Below are 20,360 nucleotides of genomic sequence, written 5' to 3' on the forward strand. Positions count from 1 at the left end.
CAGTAGGACAAATCAATTAAAACTAACATAAACAAGCCAGTGGCCAAATGTTCTCAGGCTGTAGGCTAAGTTACTGCTGGATTTGCGCTGTCTACATCAGCAACAGTCTACCTGGAAAATAGTTACTGTTCATTGCATTCATTCATTCTGAATGGAGGTAGTTCCTGGGGTAAGGAGACTGTATAAAATCAACTCTAATTCTGTTTTAATGCCATTCCCCAGCTTTGCTGACCTCAGTTCAAGATTATGCACTTCAAAATGTTTTCCCTCATATACTTTTAGTTATTGATTTTTGTCACATCTAATAATGATTATGTAACACATTATATAACTGTTAAAGTTGAGTTGATAAGACAATGTTACGGATTTAAATCACTACGTGTTGCCAACATGGCACCATACTTGATGCTACATGAAAGCAGTAACCCTTAACTGTATCCCTCACTCATCTTAAACATTCTATATGCATTCGATATAGGATATATTGTTGGCACCGCACCGTCCAGCGGAAATAAGACACCAACAACCAGACTTCTTCTCGAGATCTTTACTCAGGATTAAGCTCAGTGGGAATGGCCCCGAAGAAGGGAAGGGCCAAGCTTAAGTACAACTCAAGGGCCAATCAGCTCATGCCAGGTGCCACCTCCTCATAGGTCCACGTCAGAGCAGGACTGCTCATCATCAGATCACCAGTTACCTTTGCACAGCCTTTTGCCATATAAGGACTTGTTTATCTTAGAGAGCGCTCGCCATCGGGATGGCGGAAGGCAGAAGCCTACACCATATTAAGGCGCAGCACCTCGCAGCTCTCCACAATATATCTATGTTTTCTTTATTCAGAAAGAAGAACCTTTTTAAAAGTTTTTTTTTCCTTTGGACAATTGATGTTCTTTATAAAAAGATAGATACTATTCTTATCCTTTTGCTAAGTAAAAATGAGATAAGAAAATATAATATAATAATTGAATAGGGTGGATTAGTCAATTAAAAACCCATTCTGAAAAAAAAAACACTAGAGCAAGAAGTGAAATAGTCTTTCTCATATAGTGATAATAATTGAGTTTTTATTGCTTACTCTGAGGACCAGCAAGATAAGAAGTAAAGTAAATACATATGTGTTGAAAACAAGAGTCTAAATTATCATAATCCACACAAAGTAATCATTTTAGTATGCATATGGATTCCAGCAGTGAGCTAATAAACTAGTAATCCGAATTGTATTGGTAACTGGCTTATCTCTTGATTTCTACCAAATGCTACCAAGTCTGAGGCCTTTAAGGAAGATTAGTGAAGATGTCCTTTCCTGTGAGAGGACAGAGAGAAACAATTCTGACTTTGTAGCCTGTACCATTTCTTGAGGGACTAATGACCCTGCCACTACACTTCAAAAGCAGATGTAATCGATATGTAAATATGTGGGAATGCTTGTGTTTCAGATAAAGTTAATATATAAAAATGTCAATGTAATTCAGAGTTAGACAAATACCCAGGATAAAAAGAATAAGTATGCAAAAAGAGAGAGCTATAAAATATTACTATTGATCTTTTCCAGTGACTCAAAAATAGCCCTTCAAGGAAATAGTGATTTCTAAAAGAGCCACTGGAAAAAAATTCAAGGTCTCTCAAGGTTACCACTTTGTGGATGGAAATGCTTGTTTAATGGACGTATTGTATGGAATCTAGATGCAAGAACACTAATTTGAATGTTTTTCTTTAATTCAGAATGTCTAGTCTTTATTATGTGTACATTTTAATTGCTAGCTTGTCACCACTTATCTCAACATGCTTATTACTTATTACAAGGAGACACTGAACTATTTGTATTTGTGAGAACCTAAGCATGACACGGTGAGGTTTAGTAATAGTCCAATGCTCTTAGTGAGAGATGGGTTTCCTATGATGAGACCAGTAGCAAAAACAGCATTAGTATTTAGAGGGATTATCTTCCTGGTCCCTAGCAGAGAAAGCTCCCTTCTGGTTTCAGTTTCTATGTTATAAATGTATCCAGGTGGGTTAGTCAGTAACATGTGTAAGCAGATCATTTGGGAATTTCCACCTTAGGGTGACTCAGCCATCACTGTAGCAAGGAGAGCTGTAAATGTTTTTCTTTAGGGCAGGAATACATTTCTGTTGCCCCAGTGATCCAAGAAAGGCCAGATTTCATCTCCTGTGTGCACTGCCTGTATATTCACATGAGATATGACAACCTTTCACCTCTTTTTTTTTCTAGGTACAGACATGGCTGTGAGTCCAACAGCTAGAATCTGCCTTCCCACTCAAAACTCTGAACTGCACCCTTCTCCATGCTTAGCTGCATTAGGTCCTCCACCTCCGTATGAGGAAATTCTGAAAACGAACTGATTTTAGCCAGAACCAACAGTGTATAATGTCTTGGAGATATTTGCAAACATGGTCGATTTTAGGGGCAATTCTTCAGCTTAGTGGAAATTTCTAGAGTCCCACTATGGAGCCTGAACACTTGCAAGCAGACAATAGAGTGGATGTCAGGAAAAAACGTTGGCCCTAGTGATGTTTTAATAGCATTGTAGCATTGTAGCATTGCTTCATTACACTTTTATACTAGATAACAACACTAGCATTTTAGTCCTTAAGGGTCCAGAAATACGTGCTAGGAGTCATTTGCATCCTTTTAGCCTCCCACTGCCTTCCACAGCATGTTATTTGATGTCCCAACATCTCCATCTTCAGCCAGCCTCTAATACAGAGTCAGTATAAAACTAATAATTTAACAGTGGCCCTGAGGTGGATTCAGGTGTGACTAGGGGGAGAACACTGGAGTTAAAATTGAAATGAGAGAATAGGAAGAAAAATTCTGTTTGAAATTGACAGAGGAAAAGAAATGAAAAGGAAGAGGAAAGGTGGCAAGTTTTGTTCCCCGGCTGGAGAAGAGAGAACATGAACTCAGAAGTGGAAGATTGCTGCAAACATAAGCCATAGATGATGGTGATGATGATGATGATATGAGGAGAGAAGGGTAGAGGGTCTCATTGTCCTTGTTAAATGTGAACTTGAGAACCCAGTCTTTTCCCTGGCCCCTCCCAGTTTGCATGTATTACAGCAACATAAGAAGAAACAGTGTTATAGGTACAGTTTTCCACTTGAAGACTGACAGGAAAAGTAGCAATGAGAGAGTCCCAAGTATCGTTTGGCAGGGCTTAGAGGCAGGGCAGGAAAACCCATGCCAGATTCCCCACTAGCTGCCCCTCACTGGTGAATGGGCTTCCTAAGATCATTGGCATATGCACCTGATTGTCAATTTACCTTAACTAATTCTATCTCCAGTCTTTTCTCAACTGCTTTACCAAAGTATTTCCTACCCTCCTATGAGTCAGTCAAGAACTTGTCCCATCTACTGTCCGACTTCATATAATGGTGTTGTCTGCAAATGCTGTTGAATTTCCAGACTCTGAAGGTTTCTTATCACATCTCTGGTATGACCCTGCGCCGTGTGTCCTTCCTGGAGTCCAACAGTAGCTCGAAACTGGTCCGCTAGGTCCACTTTTGTCCTCAGGTGTGTTATGGACAGCCTAGTAGCCAGGAAACTTCTTTCAAAGTTTTAGAACAGTTTTAGATTCGCCTCAGTCCTGAGGAGAAGGTGCAAACATTTGCTGTAGTTTCTGTTCCCACACGGGCACAGGGTTTCAGGGTCTTCCACACGTCAGCCGATGTTTAACCCTTCACACGATGACGCGGCTTCGACAGATCGTCACCATCCACTGCTGTGTTGTACATTTTGTGGCTTTGATGGATTTGCCATGACATCAAGCACCACCATGAGGCCCTTGCAGTGTCATTGTTATGAGAATCCCAGTGCTTTATATACCCAAGCTCCTCCTTCCACTCCCACTCCTGGCCACCAGCGATCTTTTCCTTGTCTCCCCCGTTTTGCCTTTTCCAGCAGAACGTTTATTTGGAATCATACAGTTGTAGGCTTCTTGGCTTGGCTCCTTGGGGTTTTAAAGACACTCGCACGGCACGTTTTTCTCTGTGTCTTCCACAGCTTCATAGTGCACTTCTTTTCACTGCTGGGTACTGTACCGGGGTCTGTAAGTGCCATTGCTTCACTGTGCCCTTGTGGTCATCTTATCATTTCTTGACATGAAGAGCAATCTTCTACAACATTAGCAATCTGAGTTTCCCCATTGCGGCACTCTTCAGAGAAGAGACCAAGAATAGGCGAGAAACTCTAAGCTGAAGTCCCACAGAAGCACCAAGGGCAGGAGTGTGGCTCTCATCCACACTTGCCAGGGGACATTAATTAATTAATTAATATAATTAAGGCAAACAGACCCCAGTGAGAACATACGTGGCAGAAGCATGCAACAAGGACCTAGGAGGCGTGATACAGAGAGAAATAGACTGCAAAGCTGTCCATAAACAGCTGGCTGAAAAAATGGAAATAAAAAGTATAAAAGCAATTATTAAAACCACAAAAATCAGGTGTTGAATGAATTAAAAAATGATTTAGCTATGACCAATATAAGTGATATTGTTCTAAAATGATTAACTATAGATAAGTAACTGATATGGCTTAGATAAATTATTATTGTTAGTACGTTAATGTGTGTGTGTGTGTGTGTGTGTGTGTGTGTGTGTGTGTGTGTTACCAAATGAATGTAGGAAATTACATGTGAAGTCGCAGACTATAGCATCAGACCTATGCCTGGGTTTCAGATAAGACAAAGAAAGTGACCGCTGAATGAAAGCATTCCAGTACATTATCTGTAAAGCCATAGGCATCTCAGACAAATCGCTGAGAACTGACAAGTGTTGTTTCTAGAAACATGACTCCAGTGAAAAGGTGTGTGGGATAATACAGTGCAGAGTACTTATTTGTTTTACTCTCCAATCTATAGTGTTATTTAACTTAAAGGTATGAGCCGCTTTACTTAGACATACAATTAAGCAACTAGATGTCTTGGAGGTGAAAATTCTCAATTTCAAGCCCACAGGGGAGGTCAGAATATAAGGAAACTCAAAATGTTAAGTGAGCTTAGGAGGTGAAAACACAGGAGGTTTCATCTTTTACGCACACATCTGGACTGTCTAAGCATTTGATTGTCTGGATGATTATTTATTTTGTTGAAAACATTAAGCAGATATGGTAGTAGACACCTGTGACTTGGACACTGAGGAATAGAGACGAGACAACCAAGTGAGGTCTGAGGCCAGCCTGGACAACATACTGAACCTCTGTTTAAAAATGTAAAGGGAAAAAAGGAAGAGAGAAAAGGGAGAAAGGAAGAGCTCAAATTTCTCTTTTAAGTGTCTGGAGAGATCAGTGCACCACAAACTGATTTGATTTCTGTACATTATACACAAATTAAAGTATTCTGTCCCTTTTAAATGGGCACAGTGTCATGTATCAGCTGCAAATAATATTCCAGCGGATTACTCCTTAAACCAGAGAATGGGAATAATAATTAAATGTACCTGAAGAAAATGACTTCAGGAAAAGAATTTTTTATTCGTATCCTATGGACAAAGGATCCCAAAATACACCCCACGTGGGTCTCAGGCAGTTGGTGTTAATTCATACCTAGACAATGGCTGGACGATCCAGAGATGGGGACTATGATTCAACCGCTGGATTTCGTCTAAGAGTAAGCACCAGAGTGGAAGTTATCACAATCTAATCCAAGGCTACTTGCATATGTGTGTCAGTTCAAGTTTAGCCAAAATACATACTGGGTCTACAGTCGTTTGGACTGGTATGTTGTGGGTTAGGCATAGGGAGAAAAGCATGAGACTGGGGTATATGCAGGTGGGTTGAGACAGTAGAAAAAGCTTATTTTCTAGAAGTTTTTTTTCCCAGTTAAAATCTATCAACAAATACAGTAGGCGGTTTTCATCTGATGTTTAAGGCCTGATGTCTGGTCTTTGTTAAGACTCATAGTTTCTTCTAATCCATCTGCAGCAAATGTTACTACCTGTGTTGAGTCATAATAATGGGATGTCAAGAAACTTCCCCCCATTGAGCAATAGATGGTTGGTGGAAATTACTCTAACTGCCAGATAGATACTCTCTATAATCTATAGAAAAGCAATATTGATTAAAATTATAATGCTGATTTAGATCCCCTGGTTACCACAGCACTAAAAGTGGGCATTCAAAAAGACAGGCCCATTGCTTTCCTGCTGTCTTTAGAGTCTGTTTCTATATTTGGATTTCTTGGTGCCTCCTTAAAATTTCTATTTCAACTGACTATCTCAAACTTTAATTTGAATGGAACATTTCGATTTTCTTTCTGCTGCTAAAGAGTTTAGATCTTTCCCTCAGCGTCCACCAGAGGGCGAAAACCTATGAAAGTAACCAGACAGATTAATTGGCTTTAGCTTATGAGTAAATGAAGCCTGAAGTTGGGTTACTACTGATACCAAACTTTTAACAAGTCTAAGCAAAACGAGTCAGTAATGAGGTTAACATTTGCAAATAATGGAATAACGATGCGGCTCAAATTTGTGTTAGGTATCTGATACATTGAGTAATCCAAAACTGAAAATGAGTATGGATGGATGCTTGCCAGCCAAGAGAGTAGAACATTCAAAATAGTCACCTTCAGAGGATGAGGCTTCAAGTGAGCTTCTAGCATAGATTTGCTCACCGCGACCTACGCTGTTCATGTGGGATGCAATAATCACACCATGACACTACATATGCATCTCTCCTTTGTGACCACATAGTCTCTGTATTTTCCGTTGTATAGTTTCATGTTTCTATCATTTGTGTTAGAAGCACAGCTTTTTGTAAGAGGCAACCTTAAAATTTAATATTTTTCACGGAATTGAAATAGAGGCCCGATCAGCTTGGATAGCATTTGTGTGCACTGTGAGATGAAACCCACCTCGAATATTACATTAAAGTGCAATGTGGAATCCTTCAGAATTGTGTAAGAGCAAAGAAAACAATGAAAAATGTGCTTCTGCAAGACTCTCGTCTTGGTAGAGATTTTGTTTTTTCGATAAGAACAAAAAAAGGAAATAGAATATATATTACAAGAGAAAATTTCACTTGGAAATTAAGTTTGCTCTGTGAAAACTACTACATACAGACATTTTTAAAAAATTCAATGTCATGTCCTGGTAAAATATTATCATTACTAATGACCTTTTAACTAACTGCAATTCTAAGAACAATGCAATAAAAATAGTGTTCTTTACAAAATAAGCTAGTTTCATGATAAACACAAAGTAATTATTTGTGTGTTTGGAAAATAGTTCTTGCCTCACGCTTCGTCACGTCAGGGGCATGACGGCTTAAGATGGAACCACTGCCCATCAGTGAAGGCATCAGGTCTTGGACTACCCTGTCAAGCTGAAGCACCACAACGCTCAGCTTCACTGAGCCGTCAGTGTGCGCAGGTTTCTTGTTTGCATTTTCATATTTGCTGGGAAGGTCTTACTCTGAAAATATACTTAGAGGCTATGAAAAGCAAATTCGTGTAACTTTGTCTTCTCTCATAATTACTACCTGCTACTTACCCTTAATAAATAGTGGTGCTGGTGTTTTTGTTTCTTCCTCCACTGGGTAGGAAAATGAGCAGACATATCCAGATACGTTTATAATGTTGAAGGTCTTAGCAAATAGTTACTAACTACCTTCTACATTTAGATCTGTAGTCAGTATGCACCACTGAAAGATCATGAGAGACAAAATCTAAGAAAGGCCGGGAATTCATTAGAAATAATTAGTGGACAACTGTATACCTTCATGGTATCTGTGTGGTGATTGCCATCTGTAATGGATAAAAAAATATACTAATGCCATTTGAAGCGATCTGGGTTAGGATTGGGTGTAAAATTCTCTAATGTCAAACTACATAGTGAAGGAGAGAAACCTGTTCTTTAGGATCCTGAGTGTGGGATTGGAACTGTCTCTTGAGAGAACAGGTGAGGTTAATTCACTAGAAGAGCAACCACCTCATGCAGGAGCTTAATTGCTGCCAGCTGAAAAGATCCCGTGAACAGACTCTGGGAGGAGATATATAAATGAGTCAGAACTGGCGGCGGGGGGCTGATTGGAGACTTGGGATAGATTTGGCTGTTTATCGCTTCCCTTCAAGATGCTCCTAGAGAAACCGCTCGAGGGAAGGCTTCAGAGCTCCGGCTCCTGCTGAGGCTCCGGGGTCTGGTTACCCCAGGTTCCAGCAGAAGAAATCCTGAGGCTCCCGACCGGAGAATCATTCCTCAGAACTGATATCCTTAAGGTTTTGTCATTGTGTCCATTAATCCTCATTTCCTACTGTTTTGGTTAATCAGTATAATTGACGTAGGCTCAGTCACTAAGTTGTTAATAAAATATTCTGGTTAAGAAAGTTGAGTTTACAACATATCTCTAGAATGGTAGTCTTATTGCTGTAAGGAGAATATGCACGTGAAAGTAATACTTTGGTAATCTGCTAAAGGGGATGAACAGCCATACACACACACACACACACACACACACACACACACACACACACAAACACACACACACACAAACACACACATACACACACACACACACACACAAACACACACACACAAACACACACACACAAACACACACACACATACACACACACACAAACATACACACACACACAAACATACACACACAAACACACACACACAAACACACACACACACACACACACACACACACACACACACACACACACGGTTAACAATAGTTGGTTGCTGATAAGGGTAACTCTGGATGCTATGTGCAGACTTGAGGGCAGGCCTAAATGTGTAAGACTTTCAGTTTCTTTATACTAGGTAACAGATGGATAATAATTTGATGAATGGATGGGTAGATGGATATATATATTGAATAGGTAGATAGATGACAAGTTATTAATGACTATGTGTATAAATGTATAGGATACATAGCTGTTGTCATTTTGTTTTATTGTAAAGACAAGAATGACTTCAAAGCAGACAACTATTCAGATAATACCTATACTTTAGTTTTAGCTCATTTCACATTTTGCTCCCTAAAGAGGGGTAAAATATATTTTGCTATTAAATCTTTTAATGCAATGTATTAATTATGCTTCCTTTTTCCCTGCTCCTAAGTTCTCCACGCCACTTCCCACCCAACCTCAGGATCTCTCTCCCTCCTGCTCTAATTGCCAAAGAAAGAAATAAAGAATCAAGCAAATAAAAACAGCAAGAAAAAAATTATTCTTTAAAAAAAAGCAGAGTTCATAGCTTCTTTGTTAGGAGTGACACTTTGTGACAACCTCCTCTTCTAGTTGCTGGCCTTCTGACTGGCTTGTCCCTGTACAGGTCTTACGCGTTTGGTCGGTCTCTCTGAGCTCATGCGTGCATCAGTCCTGTTGTGTCTGGAAGAAGCTGTTTTCTGGAGTCATGCACCACCTCTGGCTATGACAATCTCTCTGTATCTAGATCCCTAGCTCCCCCACCTTTATTTTGACAGCTTTCAGCAAATTTCACTTTCCCACTGTATGAGCTAAGCAGGCTAACTGTCTCTCGATTCAGTTCAGAGAGATTAAAATTACAATCTATCATTTGAATTCTATCAGTTGCAAAGGATGGGCCGTTCCATACAATGTCAAGGGTACTTTTCACATACCTAGATCAGAACAAACACTGGCGTAAACTGAAGTAAGGAACTGTCAAATGTTAGTATCATTAACTGTGATAACGATGTTCAAGCTATGTTACTAACTCCTTACAAGAAAGGGAAATATTTATGCATGATATGATAGCTTTCTCAGATCTGTTTTAAGTAACCAAATAAATATTTTTTTCTTTTCCTACTGCATAGCTCTTAATAGTTGTTACGCATTTAATTTCAGCCTAACTCTGTTTTGTACTTGTTAACTCTAATCCTAAATCATAAGTCCTTCTACAAGCAATGGGAATTAACAAACTCTCTTACTTTTTGTTTAGAGTATACTTTATTATAAGAATAACATGAATTAACCCAAGGAACATCAGAATTCTATTGCTCACACACAAATTGAAAAGAATTTTAATATATTTTAAGTTTTTGTATATTCTAAGATAAACTCTAAGTCATATAATAAAGAAAACCCTGGCAGTTCCTTCAAATCCCCATAGAAACAATAGGTGAATATAAAATCCAAACATCTCGTGACATGAACGTATTTCAAGCACCATGGCCATACGTGTCAGGTATTGAGCACTTTTGTGATTCATGCTTTCAAACTGAGCGCACAGCAAAGAGTAGGAATAAAAACGGAGGAAAATGTGTTGGTTTGAATGAAAATACCCTCATAGGCACACAGGGAATGGCATTATTTGGAAGGAGGAGGCGTGACCTAGTAGGAGAAAGTGTGTCACTGGGGGTGGGCTTCAGGGTTTCAGAAACCCAAGCCAAGCCCAGTGCTCTCCTTTCCTGCTGACTTTACATCCAGATGTAGACCTCCTGGCTGCCATGGCTGCCTGTGTGCTGCCCTTCACTCCTTCATGATGATAATGGACTAAACCTCTGAACTGGGAGCCAGCCCCAGTGAACTGCTTTCTTTTATAAGAACTGACGTGGTCATGTTGTATCTTCATAGGAAAAAATACTGGCTAAGACAACATATATGTGTGTGTGTGTTCCATTTTCAGAAACACGTACTCAAATGGCAACTATAAAAAGCAAAATATAATAATACGTGACCCATGCCTCATGTTATAAAGAGAGAGAATATATTTAAAAAACTACATTCACTGTAACACTGCTGGTAGCAGCAAAACCCTTCAATGATGGAGATGTTTGAGTAGACAGAATAGGCAAACAATAATAAACATGAAGGGAAAGATGCACCCACAACAAAAAAGATAAGAGGAAACACCTTAACAAATGTTTAATTTGTACTTTTATTGTTAAGGGGTAATATTGAGTAATGATATTTGCAATTTCAAGGAGTCTATAATTGCTGTAAATTTATTTATCTTCTTGGAAGGATATAAGAAATTAGAAGTAGGCAAACCCCCTAAGAGAGAGGTATTGGGGAGAAGCATGGCATAGGTAAGAGAAAAAAAATCCTTCTGTAATGCCCCAGCAACCATCAAGACAGCTCGTGTTTATACTTTCTCCTGTTAACAAGGCTGCTGCTCTATTGAGATTTATTTGTTTTCTGCTTTATGATTTTCTACTTTAGGGAACAAATACAACTTCAGAAAAATCCTATAATGACTAACTCACCAGCTTTTAAAAATAAGAATACAGTGTTGATTGTGTATAGTACATTTAAGGTAATTACCACTTTTCAGAATCCATCTTATTCAAGAACAATTTATGAGCTAAAGGGCTTCAAAACCTACTGCAGAGATCTCTTGTGCATAATTCCAAATTTCTTTCCCTACTGGGAGGTTGGAATGATTTTTTAAAGCCTGAGAATGTTAAGATTTTTTTAAAAAAATCAAAACAAGATGAAAGAATTGATTTGAAAGAAGATTAAAATATAAAGGAAAGGATAAAATGAGGGGATGCATTAGGGAATCAGCATTTCATGCTTGGTGGGAAAGCCTGGCTCAACAAGACTTTGCTACAGGCATTTACTCTAGATTGTATTCCAGTAGTGATACAGAACTTTTTAACATAAACACCATAACCTGAATTTTTCTAACATGGAAAGAATAAGGAATACTATTTTTTCATGGTTGTCGTTGCAAATTAATTGTATATGCCAAAGGCCACTTTCTTCACTTGTACTTTGAGAATAAAGAATTGCTTGCAGTATTATATTCTTTTATAAGTTTGTTTATTTTAATTTATTAACTTTACATCCTGATTGTAGCCCGTCCGCCATCTCCTCCCTGTTGGCTCTGTTTCTTAACAATTAAACTTTATTATACAACCCAACTAGCTTACACAAGAGGGAAAAGAGGTTAAAGGGAAAAAAGAGTGAACTTTCCGGTATCCGTTCCACGGGACGGGTCCCCCCTAGGTGTCTCTGGCCTATGCGCTGGTCCGGCCTGCTCACTGATCCTCTTCCTGATCCACGTGCTCTCAAGCCCGGTCTGAACCTGCTGCTCCTCTCTGTCCTCTCTGCCTGCCTGTCTCTCACGTGCAAGGGGCGGTTTCCCTCTCCCATTGAGGGTTGATTAGAAACACAATAGTCCAGATGGAGTCCCCAGGTCCGCTTCCTGAATTCCAGGCCCAGGATGGCTCTGCCCAGTCTATCTCAAGGTGAATCTCAGGGAGTATCCATGGTGTGTCCAAGGGCAAATCCTGCCAGGACTGCTTTCACCTGTGACAAAGCTTACAATCCTTCCCACACCTCCCCTCTCCTTTCTTATTCCCCCTCCCCCTTCTCCTGGTCCTCAGAAAGGGGGAGCCCTTCTCCCCACCATCTAACTCCAGTTTATCAAGTCTCATCAGGATTGACTGCATCCTCTTTGTCAGTGGGCCAGCATGGCCGCCCTGCCAGAGTGGAAAATAGGGTCCATGTCAGAGGCAGCCCCTACTGGCCATATTATGGATCCCACATGGAGTCTGTGCTGCTATCAACTACATCTGAGCAGGGGGTCTAGTCCTCTCCATATAAGGTACTTGGTTTGTATATCAGTCTCTGCAGGTCCCCTGGGCCCAGATTTGTTGGCTCTGTTGTTCTCCTTGTGGAACTCCTGTCCCCTTGAAGTCCTTCTATCGCCCAACTCTTCCCTAGGTTTCCCTGTGTGCTGCCCCAAAGTTTGGCTGTGTGTCTCAGCATCTGCTTTGATCTCCTGTTGAGTGGAGTCTTTCAGAGGACCTCTATGGTAGGCTCCCATCCTGTTCCCTCTCCTTAAGCACTCTGGTGTCCTTTCTAGTTGTCCTTCTGAATGAGAATTAAACATCCATCCTAGGGTCTTCTTTTTTATGTAGCCTCTTTAGGTCTGTGGATTGTAGTGTGGTTATCAGTTTTATAAAATTTAAGCTGCCCTTTCTTGATTTCATTACTTTGTGTGCATTGTTCTTTCAGCATAGAACTCTTTGGTGTAACTTCTTTGCTTTGAGAATGTGTATAATCTTCTTTTGTTTAGTTAAAAAAAAAAAAGCTCCACTTCTTCTGAAGCCTTCTACTACACAGACAGGTGTAGAGACAGCTGGTCTTATGGTAGCTTGTATATACCGTCAGGAGGATAATTATTTTGTGATAATTAACATGTAGCTCTGTCCTACCTCTGCCCTGGCTGCTTAAAAACACATTGGTAGCCCCTTCAATACAATTTTAAAAGTTTGTGTATGAATAAAGGAATGATCCAGTGAACAAATAAATTATTACACATACAATAGCTATTCCAGGCCAGTATACTATTGTCATTCATTTACCCATTTATTCAAAATGGGTATTGGAATCCTATTAGGCATCATGCCAGACAAAGGCTGGAATGGAGTAATGCATTTGTCCTCTTGAAGATCACACAATCTTACGGAGTTGAAATATAACACAAATACGCTACAGTTAGGGACACGTACCTAACCAAGTCCAGTGAAGGGCTGCCTCCCAAAATGGTGCACTCTTAAAGATGGGTCAGGTGTTCAGTGGAAGACTCAAGAGGGGGAGGTGCTCTAGAGCAAGAGGCAAGGGACGCACACAAAGACAAGCCTCCTGTTTGCAGTGTGAAATGGACGGGAGTGATAAAAGGAGAAGCAGAGGAGGTTCCCGGGTTCCTATTTTTCACTCTGGCAGGGCGGCCATGCTGGCCCACTGACAAAACTATAGCCCAAAGGATCAGGCTATCGTTTGGTTACCTTGTGGCAAGAAAAAAAATGGAAGGCAGCCTGTATGAAGTATTTAGCATGGGCTAGAGGAAGGGAGGAAGATAAAGGGTATTGCATCCAAACACACAAGAGAGAAAAGATTGGGGCTAGGATACAAATAATGACTTGAGCTTAGGAAATGACTTAGTAGGGTTCTTTTTTTTAAATGCTTGGATTCTTTAGCATAATGTTTTGTCAAATAAAAAGAACGGTGATAAAAATATTTAAGGAAGCATCAGGGTTTTCCCAATTGATCATAATGTGTATGCTAGTGGGCCTAAATAACAATGCACTCTTTTGTAACATTCACATTCTTATAGATTTAAATATAGTATTATCATATATTATTATTGGTTTAAAAATCTTGAATATTATTTTATCATGTGGTTAAAAAACCCATCAAAATAACACCTTTATAAAATCAGGGCACTAAGCAAGACAACCTCAAACTTCTGTCTGCTGCTCGATTGATACTATTCCATACTTCTAAGTCTCTTATCCAACTCTTTCTGTCTTTAATGATTTTCAAGTGTTTGACAGAAAAAGTGTTTGTGTTTCTGGCTATCACTGTTTATAAGTGCTTGTTTAAATTTAATTTTTGGTGAAGAGATTGTTAAGCACCTTGTGGTGCTTGTTCCAACTTCTGTGATCATTTCTTCCTTAAGTACGGGCTGAATGAAGGTGCTATGAACAATTAACACAGCAGATGTTATGATGGAAGGCTACTTCACAAACAGATAGTAACCATGTAACATGTTCCCAGTTCTTTATATTTTTATTAGAAGAGTGTTAGAATAAGTGTGCCTTCCTTTTTACATATTTCTTTTTAAAATAAATTTTATTAATTTATTCATATTGCATCTCAATTGTTATCCCATCCCTTGTATCCTCCCATTCCTCCCTCCCTCCCATTTTTCCCTTACTCCCCTCCCCTATGACTGTGAATGAGGGGGATTTCCTCCCCCTGTATATGCTTATAGGGTATCGAGTCTCTTCTTGGTAACCTGCTGTCCTTCCTCTGAGTGCCGCCAGGCCTCCCAATCCAGGGCATGTGGTCAAATATGGGGCACCAGAGTTCATGTGAAAGTCAGACCCCACTCTCCAGTCAACTGTGAAGAATGTCCTGTCCATTGGCTAGATCTGGGTAGGAGTTCAAAGTTTACTGCACGTATTGTCCTTGGCTGGTGCCATAGTTTGAGCAGGACCATTTTTTACATATTTCTAAATTCTTAATTTAAAAAAAATTTAGAGCTGAAAGTTTAAGGTGATTTTAGAATTTATACTCTCGGTTATAGAATTTGTCTTTGTCACTGTTCTATAAGGCGCCTCTTATAAAAAAGAAAGCATTTAACTGAGAATTGCTTGCAGTTTTCAAGGGTTAGTTCATTCATATCTTGGTTGGGGTATAGCAATCAAGGCACTGAACAGTAGCTGAGAACTACATCCTGGTCCATAGACAGAGAAAGCAACACTGTGCCTACTGTGGGCCTTTCAAACCTCAAAGACCGTCCCAAATGACACGCTTTCTCCAACAAGGCCGCACCTTCTAACGCCTCTAAAGTAGTGCCACTCTCTGATGATTAAACATTCAACTAGAGAAGCTTGTGTGTGCCATAATTATTCAAACCCAACAGAACCACTCATTTTATTCTTTATATAAATGTATTAAAGTAAACTCATATTGAAATCCAACAGAGAACTTGAGTGCCATAAGGAATGCATGGCTGAGATTTCAGCTATACCTAAAACAGAAACAGGACTGACAAGATGACTTTGTTAGTAAAGTACTTCCCACACAAATATGACGAACTGAATTTCACCCCAAGCAGCCACGTAAAAGGGGAAGGGGAAAGCTGACTCTGTGAAGTCGCCCTCTCACCTTCATACACATACCACAGAATGCTCCTCCTCCAATAACAACAATAACGATAATTTAAAAGTTAAACAGCTGTGCTTTCAAACAAAATAAAATGTCACCCTATGATGTACGAAGTATTTCTCTTAGGCAAACTATTTTCAAAGGCATTAACAATGGACAATGAATAAATTCTTTTTCATATTATAATCTAAGTACTCTAGATTAATATCAATTTTAATATCAATAACTAACACAAGTATGTATATACATTTATAAGTGTGTACTTGTATTCAACCAGCTTTTTAAATAGTACACGTAGCTGAACTGTATGTTATCATTAAATTGTAATTTGGATTATTTGAGAATTTAAAAATTTATAATTCTATAAATAAGAAAACTAAGGCAAATAATATAAAAAGAAAGCTGTGCAGCTATACAACACAATACAATTTTATGGAAATTATCTTCTCTCAAATACTTAACATGATTGTCAAGTTTGAGTCACTTATTAGCCACATTACAGAGAAATTATGTAGCACATATATAAATGTTGAGTTGCGAATTTTACTCTACTATTATTTCTTTATCTCAAAGATAATTATATAGTATTTTAGGTTTATTAAAAGTAATATTTAATTAACTTGAGACATACACTTTTTATATATGTTACAGTTTGAATAAAATAAAATGTAAAAGATTATTCAGATACATAGGCTATAAACAAGCAGAGGAGGATATCCTCAGAAAGTCAAAAATATTTAAATAGAAAACAAAAAGGAAGTATAAAGAGATGGATTGTGTTAAATTTCATTCAAAAGCACCATTCATAGAGTAAAACCAAACCAACCAACCAAACAAAACAAAACCAAACAACCCCTCACTGTATTCCTTTTGTATTTTATATCCTTGATCAAGGCCTTATATCAAAAATATATAATAACCACCTAAAATTTAATAAGAAATAAAAAACAAGGAGCACGTAGAAAAACTTATAAATGCCTTGAATATTAAATTCATTGATGTGATAGCCAAATGAACAGTAAACTTACAAAGCATAGGGTAGTCCACTATCCACTAAGGAGACTAAAATTAAATGTAATTTTAATTTTGTTTTTCAGGGCCATGTATAGCCACCAGACTGGCTATAGGAAGAGAAAACACAGGTGTTCATATAGATGTGAAGCAAGAAGAAGGCTCACAAGTGTGTGAGATCGAAGTTGGTACCAGATGAGCACGCACGTCCCTGTGGGAGAGCAACCTCACTCCCAGGCACGTTAGATGAGCACGCACGTCCCTGTGGGAGAGCATCCTCACTCCCAGGTATGTTAGCTGAGCACGCACATCCCTGTGGGAGAGCAACCTCACTCCCAGGTATGTTAGCTGAGCACGCAGGTCCCTGTGGGAGAGCAACCTCACTCCCAGGTATGTTATCTGAGCACGCAGGTCCCTGTGATAGAGCATCCTCACTCCCAGGTATGTTAGCTGAGCACGCAGGTCCCTGTGGGAGAGCATCCTTACTCCCAGGTATGTTAGCTGAGCACGCAGGTCCCTGTGATGGAGCAACCTCACTCCCAGGTATGTTAGCTGAGCACGCAGGTCCCTGTGATAGAGCAACCTCACCCCCAGGTATGATTCCAAGAAAAGTGAGCGCAGACGTCTGCCAAAACGACATTCAAGAATGCTCGTGGCAACATCCTTTGTAATAGGAAAATATTCGAAACAAATCCAGTATCTACCACTACTGAAATGGAGTTTGGAGCATGTTCATGCAGCAGTGTACGGTTACAAAATAAACAGCCTGAACTGCGTGAGCTACATAGCTACATGCAACCACGTGATGCGTCTTAAACCTCATAATATGCTACTGAGGGAAAGAAGCCAGGCAGGGGTGACAAACAGACAATTGTCCAGAAACCAATAAAACAAATCTGAGGGGTATGACTTTCACACGAACTCTGGTGCCACATATTTGACCATGTCCCCTGGATGGGGAGGCCTGGTGGCACTCAGAGGAAAGATAGCAGGCTACCAAGAAGAGACTTGATACCCTATGAGCATATACAGGGGGAGGAGGTCCTCCTCAGGAACAGTCATAGGGGAGGGGAGTAAGGGGAAAATGGGAGGGAGGGAAGAATGGGAGGATACAAGGGATGGGATAACCATTGAGATGTAACAAGAATAAATTAATAAAAAATTTAAAAATATATTATTAAAAAAAACCAAATCTGCAGTGTTTGAAACTGAGTGGTTGTTACTTCAGGAGAGGAGGTAATGGCTGGCTGGAGGGCAGGGTCAGAACTTCCTGAGCCCTGGGTGGGTTATCTTGATTGAAAGCTGGATATTATCCCAAACATAGATGTCCTCTGAGAGACTCCATCCAGTGGGGGATCTGGACAGATGCTGGGACTCACAGCCAGACTCTGGGCAGAGTGCTCAGAGTTGTATGGAATAGTTGGGGGATGGAAGGACCCAGAGGGGACAGGAGCCCCACAGGGAGACCATCAAGGCCTAGACTCAGGGGTGCTGCACAAACTGATGCTCCAACCAAGGACGTTGCAAGCAGAGGACCTAGACCCCCTGTACAGATGTAGATGATGGGCAGCTCATTATCCATGCTTGGGGAGGAGCAGGGGTTGCCTCTGACGTAAACTCTAGTGCTCCTCATTTGATACCTCCCCTTGGCGGGGAGGCCCTCTGGCCACACAGAAGAAGGGGATGTATGACTCATGTTGTGATGTGGTGGGGATGCAGGCCCCACCCCTGTCAGAGGCCTAGTGGAGGGGAATAGGGCCAAAGAGGGAGGGAGGGAGGGAGAGTGGGAACCAGAAAATATGAGTGAGGGGACAGCAATCAGGATGTAATGTAAATACACTCTAATAAAAAAAAAATAGATGATTTTTAAAAAAGAATAAAAAACTGGACCAGGCAGAGGGCTACTGAGGATACAATGAGACCCACAGAGCCCACACAATGAGGTGTGTCTGTGAGGACATTTCCAGAGTTAATTCATTGGCAGGGAAACCCTGCCCTGAATCTGGGCAGGTTTACTGTGTGGGTGATGAAGGAGAAAGCTAGATAACACAATTGTCCCTGACTTTTCCTACCATGACCTGAGCTACTCTGCCCCTGTAGCCTTTTCCACAGAAGGATGGACTGAAACTGAGAGTGAAAATGAACTCTTCCTGCATTTAGACGTCTTCAGATATTCGGTTGCAGCAATAAGAGAGCAGCTGATACAGCCCAGCCCAGACTACACAGGTGACCTCACACAGCCACAACATTAACATTATTGAATTAACAGTAACAGATTGCATGCATCTCGCCATTAACATTATTGAAAAGAAAACCAATAACAAGAGTGTAAATAGAAAAAATAAATATGAGGTAGCTGATGAAGTCTCTACTAACCGAAGAACAATAATTAGAGAAATAAAATAATTAGAATGGATTCAACCAGAGAAACTCTGGGTCCCCAGTGTTATTTTAGAATTCATAGTACCGAAAACCTGTACACGCCGTTCTTTTCAGCTGATGAAGGGGCATACCATCCTGTGTCCCCATGTCATCCTGATCTGAACATACGTCTTCCAATGTGGATGATGAATTGTTGGGAGGTCATTGAGGGCATGTCCCTGAGAATGTGTCCCTGGGGGCGTGTCCCTGGCACCTACATCTTGTCCTGGATCCTTCCTTCTTCCTTTCATTTTCTGGTCCTGATGAAGCCTCTCTGCACCCACATGCTTTCCCTCTGAGGACTGACTGGCACCTCTGAACCACAGAGCGACACCAAAATAAACAATGCCTCTCTCACTGTGCTTTTTTCGGTTAATTGGTTATAATGACAATAGTAACGCAGTGTTTAAATAAAATGTATTTGAGAATTTTTGTAGTTTACATCTTCCTGTAATGCACATGCAAGTATATAATGGCAAAGGGTGAATTTCAATGCACATGTCAAGGGAGGTAAATAACGCTGCACATTTTTTCCCACCTTTTCTATTGCGATGAGCAGCCACAGCTGAATGCAGGAATTCAGTGTCTTCTTGACTGTTTTCATGCCTGAGCCTAAGAGGACCATGTGTGTGTACAGTTAGGCTTATGCTATACTTTTCTTGGCATTTTTGAGCAACTACTTTGTCACACTAATCCTTAACTATATAATATCTGTTTTACATCTGCTGCTATACAATATATATATATATATGTGTGTGTGTGTGTGTGTGTGTGTGTGTGTGTGTGTGTGTGTGTGTGTGTTTAGTTTTGTGCTGTCTTATTAACCACAGTGTTATTAAGAATAAATACTTCAAATAACTCAAAATCCCAAATGCTGACATTACTTCTATGCCACACAAAACATTTTAATTACTAAAATCAAAATAATCATGAATATGAATTATGGCCAGTCTCTGAAATAGTCTCATATAAATGATAACTGAAAAAATTAAAAAACTGTTTATAATCTAGAGAGCTATTTAATTTCCATGTCTTCGCTCAGAAGAATAATAAGATACTTATTAGAATATTGAAAGCATGCTAGATACTGTGACAAAATTAGAGTAGGAGAAAAAAAATAGCAAGGTTGAAGGCCTGCCTGGAGAGACAGCCCAGCGGTTAAAAGAACTTGCTGCCTAAACAGGAGGCCCTGAGTTTGGATCCCCAACCCCTAAGTAAAATGTTGGGGGTGGTTGAACCAGCCTGTCTCCCCAGTGCTAGAGGCTTGTGGGTAAGGCACAGATGGCAGGCTGACTACCAAGTTCAGGTTCAGTGGGAGAC

The 20,360-nt window shown here is 40.0% G+C and overlaps 1 protein-coding gene and 1 long non-coding RNA gene across 2 annotated transcripts in view; one reads left to right on the forward strand and one right to left on the reverse strand.

The window, feature by feature from the left end:
- TMEM207 (transmembrane protein 207) overlaps window positions 1-9,787 on the forward strand; it is a 30,183-nt gene extending 20,396 nt beyond the window's left edge. Inside the window, exon 5 of the mRNA XM_084802539.1 lies at window positions 2,231-9,787. Within this exon, the coding sequence (XP_084658665.1) occupies window positions 2,231-2,361 (131 nt within the window). The 3' untranslated portion in view covers window positions 2,362-9,787. The remainder of the gene's footprint in view (window positions 1-2,230) is intronic.
- Window positions 4,947-12,369, reverse strand: LOC311609437. Its single transcript, XR_014783390.1, has 2 exons — window positions 5,174-12,369; window positions 4,947-5,142 (listed from the first exon to the last, which is right to left on the reverse strand). It is a non-coding gene; the product is annotated as an uncharacterized lncRNA (long non-coding RNA).
- Between the last annotated feature and the right edge of the window lie 7,991 nt (window positions 12,370-20,360).

Source organism: Acomys minous (genome assembly GCF_964271855.1).
Source record: "Acomys minous genome assembly, chromosome: 11".
Taxonomy (NCBI): Eukaryota; Metazoa; Chordata; class Mammalia; order Rodentia; family Muridae; genus Acomys; species Acomys minous.